Below are 7,511 nucleotides of genomic sequence, written 5' to 3' on the forward strand. Positions count from 1 at the left end.
TGCTATGGAAGAAGAAGAGTTGGTTTTTATATGCTGATTTTCTCTACCCTTTAAGAAGAATCAAACCTGCTTACAATCTCCTTCCCTTCCTCTCCCCACAACAGACACCTTGTGAGGTAGGTGAGGCTGAGAGAGCTCTAAGAGAACTGTGACTAACCCAAGGTCACCTAGCTGGCTTCATATGTAGGAGTGGGGAAACCAACCCGATTACAGATTACAGTCTGCCACTCATGTGGAGGAGTGGGGAATCAAACCCAGTTCTCCATATTACAGTCCACTGCTCCTACATCATGCTGGCTGTAGAGAGCTCAATTAGTAATGCATAATAAAATCAACTATGTTAATATAGAAGTATTTTGGCTCTATGAACATTTCATTAACAGTCTTGAAAGTTATTTAACAGAATGACAAAATGCTAAATAAATATTTTCTGCAAATAAATAGAAATACATATTTAGGTGCTGTTTGCTTAATAATCTTCATTTAGCCCAGAGGGAAAAATATGTCCCTGAGCAAGCAGTTACCTGGCAAACAAAAGTTTGCAAATATTAAATTTGTTCTACTGGGATATTAAGCACTGAAACAAACAGACAAAAAGTGACACACAGATTCCCATTCGCACACTGGCAGAAAATAAAATTGTTGCTGAAAACAATGATCCTGTGCAGGATCAAGACAGCCCACACAGGAGTTGGGTGCGCTGGCAACAATAAATGCATCTTGTTTAAAGTGTCCTGTGCTGTGAGAAAGAGCAGGAACAATAATAAAATAGAAGGGGGCACAGAAGACATTACAATGATTTGTAACCTGTATTGACAAAGTAACAAAATGTCAGTAGACAAAATCTCCATTCCACTAAAACAGTGGCAAAATTCCCTAATGGTTCTAACAGAACTGTATTCAATAGACAACTTCCTGTGTCTGGGATCAGCCATTCAGAATTTTTATATCTGTGCATTTTGAAAGTTAATTTTAATAAAGACCACTAACAAGCCATACAATGTACCACCCTCTTACCAACAAGCAAAAAATAGCTGCAGGCATGGCTCAGTGGCAGGGGACCTGCTTTGCATGCATAAGACCCCAGGTTCAATCCCTGGTATCTCCAGTTAAAAGGACCAAGTGATCTGAAAGACTTTTACCTGAGACCCTGGAGAGCTGCTAGTCAAGACTGACCTTGATGGACCAATGGTCCAATTCAGTATATGGCAGCTTTATGTGAATGTTATTCCGGTCTGATCAAATGAGAATGTCAATTCCAGTATAGAGCAAATTAGTTCCATTTTTCTTCTAGATAAATCAAAGATTAGATTGGGGGGGTTGAATTTTAGTTTTTCATTTCCCCATCTGGGCCATGCCCAATACTTTGACCAACCCCTCCTTCACTGCGGATATTACAGTCACTTGCCAACACCAAGTCAGAACCATTTGGGCCCCAATAAAAGACTATAATACCAGCAGTCTAGCATTGCACCAACAAACGTCATTCAGTTGATCCAAAAGAACAACTAATGGTTCGGATATCATACTGATTCCATAAGTCTGGTTAATAATTCCCAACATTTGAGATCAAAAGTCAAAATGGATTACATCCCATACAGAAAAGAAAACTAGCCCATAAAAGAGCATTCCCAGTATTTTTCCAACCCTCCATTTTAACCATGGGGAGGGGGGAATCTGACATGCTATGTAACTCCCTGTTTAGTATTTGGATGGGAGACCACCAAGGAATACCAGGGTTGCTGTGCAGAGGAAGGCACTGGCAAACCACCTCTGTTAGTCTCTTGCCATGAAAACCCCAAAAAGGGGTCGCCGTAAGTCGGCTGCGATTTGAAGGCACTTTACACACACGTTACTTTCTTCTCATCACTTTCTATGTCACCCCCTTCTTAAAACCCAACTTTCCCATGAAAAAGTTGTTTGTTCACATCTCCAAGACTCCACTGCACTTAAAAGAAGTGTGAGTCCCTGCAGACTTTTTTTTGGGGGGGGGGTATAAAAGCCTACTAGGTAGAAATCACATATGCACTGTACAACCCCAGGAAGGAACAAACACACCTGCAAAAAAAAAAGCTTTCTGTGTAGCCCTCATTCAATTCAGATACCTGGTAGGCGAATATTTTAAACTGTCTGGCACATCAAAAACCTGATACATATTTAGAATTATCCTCCTGGTTTTCACATGTGCACAACCAAAGATGAAAAGTGCTTTAAGTGGAACATGTGAATTCAGACTCAGGAAGGGCACAAGGGACAGTGGAGAAACTGTAGGGGAAGCTGTCCCCCACTACAAACCGCGCACAGACATAACCTTTCTCCCCAGAAGGGTTTTAATTTAATGTTCTCAAGGGCCCCTTTAGCTTGCACAATTCCTGCAGCAGGGATCCTCTTTTTATGTGTGTGCTACATACATAAAAACCAAACATACACTACAGATGCAGTCGCTCAAAAAAAAAAAAGTCTTTCAAACTTCCCCTTTTCAGCTATTTCCCATGCATCATGAACAAAAAAAATCTCACTCTTGGTATCAATACAAATGCATGAAGAATCTCAGTTTTGAACATAAAAAACTAAGTTAAAAAATAGTCTAATAGGCAGCCTTGGATTATGGTACAGAGAATAACAGTGCAATCCTAAAAAGACTTTCCTGGGAGTGAGCCCCGCTGAATAGACCTGAATAGGATCGGGAGTAGACCTGTTTAGAATGGCTCTCTAAAACAACCATCATCCCAAAACATTTTGAAAACTGCATGAACCTCAGATGCAGCTGCATATTTACCAACAAGAGCATGTTATTTAGTTCAATGTGATTTACTTCCAAGTAAATGTGATTGGGATCCGAAAGTGTGTGCTTACTTCCCTTAATCAAAGGCAGACCTTGGGTGGCTTCCTTCCCAAGGCTGCAATCCAACATGCATTACCTGAGACAAAGCCCCACCGAAAGTCAGAGGGACTTAGTTCTGAGTTAGCATGCCTAAGGTTGCACTTCATGCCACCCTTTTAAACTCCTGATAGAACTGATTATGTCTTTCTGCTTTTCAATTGTTTTCCAGTGAAATTTTCCCAATGAGATGAGGTGGTACATTCCCTCTACCACTACAGTATCCTGCCATCCCACTCTTTTCCACATGTGAACCACGTCTTGGGCTCAAATGGCACGGGGCAGCAGCAGATCCATGTGTTCAAACCCCACCTGTGGCTTATCTCTCCACAGCCTGCCCCCAGTGGTGATTTCCATCTCCTAGCTAGGCTCCAATAATGGGAGTAACCATCTGGGGACGATGGCCTGCAGGAAGAGGTGTGGGAGGAAGGTTTCAGCACCCCTTACACTCTTCAAATTAGATGCCCCACCTCCACTTTCTACATGAGTGGGGCAGATCTGCCACAGTCTCACATCCTAACACAGTCTCACATCCTAACACATCTGAGCCTCAGTACAGCAGGTAGAGAATAACAATTTTCAGCACTGGACTCTGTGACTGGCTGGCAGTATGATGCCATTGGATAGGCTGGTAGTATGAGGCCTCTGGATCAACACCTGGCCTTCTTCCCTCACCAGAGGGGTATAGTGTACCTGATATATACCAAGCCACAGCAACTGTGGGGAGATAAACAGGTTTCCTGAAGAGGCTGCATAAAATTTCTGTAAATATTGGATATTGTGAATAAATAAATAAGCAAACAAGTGAGTAAATAAATAACAAATTAATTGCAGATATCCTAGGTTGGAGAACTGTTCCAATCCTAAACTCACTCCTCTGATACCATTCTTCTTCAGTAGCAGTACATTTGAAGGCCTTACGGGCATGCAATGGATCCAGCGGACCAATTCAACAAAATGGCAGTAAATGCCGGGATTCATGGCAGCTTCTTAGGTGTGAAAATGAACCAAGGAAACATTTTACAGCCAGTCCTTCTCTGGATAACGCTTTGTGAAAGAGCGCCTCTGCAATAAGACATCATATATCTACAGTTGAGTCATCTCCTTATTTACATGTACCCACATTTGAATAGCAATTGAAGAGAAGCCTTTGCATTGTGCCATTGAAGAATATTTAACCAATGCCTACTCTGTTTCTATGTTCAGTGCAAATCAAAGCCTACACAGACTGTTGAGTGTATTCAGGATTAAGAATGGGGGGGGGGAGAATACAATTTTTATGTTCACTACACCTCTGGCTAGCTGTAAAGCATATCCAAGGTTGCTGTCGAATTGACTGGTTTATGCCCTTTATGCCAAATCACTGAGTCACTGAAAAAATTACTATTCTTCAACCGGTGGTGTCTCCACCACAAATGGGTGGCTACTTGACCTAAAATGTCCCACGTCGGCAGTGCCTCAACCACTGTTTGTAGATTGTGGGGAAAGATATGGAAAGAGAAAGGCGGGGGAGCAAGAAGATACAGACAACAATACTACGAGGAAGGCCACTGATCTGAAGATACTGGACTTACAGCATCAGGTACGTGCACCAAAACGGCACGTTTCATGAGATCTGAAATAAGGACAATAGCAAATAGTCACGGAAACGGGCACACGCAGTTAGTTTGACGAGGTCAGCTTGGATAGTATTTCTGAGTCAGATTGAAGAATTACAACCAAGCCTCTTCCGCTCACCTCAATGGTATGTGGGCTGAAGAAAGGTTTTGCCTACACACCTTTGTGTGGCCAATTTCTCTTCCTTCATAGGCCAGTTTCCTGGGCTAATCCTCAATGAAATGGGGAAGGAAGTACACACATGGAGAATGAAACTTATTTTCCTACCCTGCTCACAGTCATCATGGGGCCACAAAACACTCCCCTTCCTTCCAAAATATCAGAAGGAAACCAAGGCCCTAAACCATATTTTTCTGTTTACAACTCAGAGCAATCGTGTTTGACTTCCACAAACCTCTCATCAATCCATTTAAAGTGCGGGATTCTTTTTCACCCTCAATATATCCATCCTGATCTATAGGTTTTCTTTCCAAATTATTGTAATCTCATGACACTTCTAAACGAAGAAAGACCTCATTATCTCTAAAAAGGAAGTTAAAATTTAAGAAGAAAATAATTCCACAGCACCTCTAAACCAAGAAAGACCTCATTATCTCAAAAAAGGAAGTTAAAATGTAATAAGAAAAAAGAATGTAACCTTGTACACACACACAAATGTCCACTTAAAGGGCGCCCAAAGCATAGGGGTGCTTTATTGCTACTGGTTTATAACCTCAGATATTCCAAACTAAAAAAAGGAACAAAAATAATATTTTAAACTCCCCCTAAATTCGCAATGATCTTTTTCTGTACATGGGTGACAGGGATGCATCCTACAGGTCTCTGTGCATCCCCCAACCCCCTTTCCCCAGGTCTTTGTGGATCTTCCCCTATCCCTTGTTCAGTTTCACAAGTCCAACGCTCTAGACCCCAGGTCAGGTCCCCGGGTTCATCCCAAGCAAGGAAAAACCCTTCCCCTCCCTACCATTCAGACAACCATAATCTTGCAAATAATTCACAGTGGGTCGCCGTGTTAGTCTGTCTGCAGTAGTAGAAAAGGTCAAGAGTCCAGTAGCACCTTAAAGACTAACAAAAATGCTTTCTGGTAGGGTATGAGCTTTCGTGAGCCACAGCTCACTTCGAAGAGTCCAGTAGCACCTTAACGAAGAGTCCAGTAGCACCTTAAAGACTACCAAAAATATTTTCTGGTAGGGTATGAGCTTTTGTGAGCCACAGCTCACTTCTTCGAAGGGTCCAGTAGCACCTTAAGGGAATGAGCTTTCGTGAGCCACAGCTCACTTCTTCGAAGAGTCCAGTAGCACCTTAAAGAAGAGTCCAGTAGCACCTTAAAGACTACCAAAAATACTTTCTGGTAGGGTATGAGCTTTCGTGAGCCACAGCTCACTTCTTCGAAGAGTCCAGTAGCACCTTAAAGAAGAGTCCAGTAGCCCCTTAAAGACTAACACAAATATTTTCTGGCATACCAGAAAATTAAGGTGCTACTGGACTCTTCTTTAAGGTGCTACTGGACTCTTCGAAGTGAGCTGTGGCTCACGAAAGCTCATACCCTACCCTACCCGAAAATATTTTTGTTAGTCTTTAAGGCGCTACCGGACTCTTGACCTTTTCCACTCGCAACCTTGCAAGCGGACCTGCGATGAGCCAAGCAGGCTAAGACCACATCCCTTGCTAGGAGGACCAAAACCCAGGGTCCCTCTCTCTTTTTGCAGGACCAGGACAATGGGAGGGGGGGGGATCCTGCTATTGGGGAGGGGGGGTCTCTCCCCAGAAGAAGGGGTTAGGCGGGACTCACCGTGGCGGAGGCCAGGCTGTTGTCGGCCAGGGTGAGATGGTGGGGCTCCCACCTGCGGAGGAACTTGGAGGTGAGGATCTTGCTGAGGAAGGTGCGGGGGTGGCGGACGACGCACACCTGGATGTCCCCCTCTTGCAGCAGCTTGTAGCGCATGCCGCTGCAGTGGACGCCCCGCCGGCACGGGGCGGCCGCGGTCTTGGCCCCTTCCGTGGCCGACATCTCGGCCAGCAGCGGCTTGCTCTCCTCGATCTGCCGGCGGTCGCTGCCCCCGCCGCAGCTGCCGTTCAGCTCCATGGCGGCGCGCCCGCCCGCCCGACGGTCGGCTGGTTCGAGCCCACCCCGCCGCGGGGCTCCGGGCTTCCTTCTCCTCCGGCCCCCGCTGCGAATTGCAAAGGGCTCGGGAGGCACGCGCGTGCAAACCGGGGGCAAGGGGAGGAAAAGGGGTTTCCTTGCAAAAAATAATAATAATAATAATAATAAAATTGTTTTAAAAAAATTGGCCAAGGCGCGCGCGTAACACACGCATGCACAAAGAGGAAGCGATTTTGCTTTTTAAAAAAAGAAAATCCTGGCTTTGGAAACTTAAACTGGTTTTTTTTTTTTTAATTTGGTCCCCTTCTCCCGTCCTCTGGTTTTTTTTTTCTTTTCAGGATAGGGTGCGTTTGGGAATTTTCCTGGGGGGGTGCTTTCCCACCCACCCCCCTTTCAGAGGAGCAACCCCATATTGCAAGGGACGATAGATCCAGCCGCAGGAAGCAGGAGACAAAAGGTAGTCTTCATTTAAAAAAAAAAAAAAAAAGGAGGCGGGGATCCTCTTTGTTGGGTCGGAGGAAACAAAACCAAAAAGGAAGGTGGGGGGGGGAAAAAAACAGAAAAAGAAAGAACAATCCGTTTCCAGCTTGCAATCTTCCCTTCTCTCTGTCGGTGCACGTCTGGACGGGGGCTGCGGATGCGTGTAGGAGGGAGGGGGTTTAGGTGAGCGCATGCGAGTGGGGGGGGAAGGAGACGGGGTTGGGGGGGGGGAGGAAGAGAGAGCCAGAGCCAAAGGCGTGCGTCGGCCGCTTCCTCTGCTTGGCTGTAGGAAGGAGCAACACCAACAAAAAAAAAAGCCCCGCTGAAAGATTGTTGCAGGAGCAGCTCCAGGCCTCTCCCGATTGGTCCCCTCGGTCACGTGCGGCCCGCTCTGACGTCAATGGGAGCCGGAGTGGCAGATTGCAGCTC

At 45.2% G+C, this 7,511-nt stretch overlaps 1 protein-coding gene across 1 annotated transcript in view; it reads right to left on the reverse strand.

Annotated features, from left to right (window-relative positions):
• The window catches only part of CMIP (c-Maf inducing protein), a 184,444-nt gene extending 177,860 nt beyond the window's left edge, over positions 1-6,584 (reverse strand). Inside the window, exon 1 of the mRNA XM_056862268.1 lies at positions 6,291-6,584. Coding sequence (XP_056718246.1) covers positions 6,291-6,584 — 294 coding nt within the window. The remainder of the gene's footprint in view (positions 1-6,290) is intronic.
• Positions 6,585-7,511: the final 927 nt, after the last annotated feature.

This window comes from Euleptes europaea, chromosome 17 (assembly GCF_029931775.1).
Source record: "Euleptes europaea isolate rEulEur1 chromosome 17, rEulEur1.hap1, whole genome shotgun sequence".
NCBI classification, from domain to species: domain Eukaryota; kingdom Metazoa; phylum Chordata; class Lepidosauria; order Squamata; family Sphaerodactylidae; genus Euleptes; species Euleptes europaea.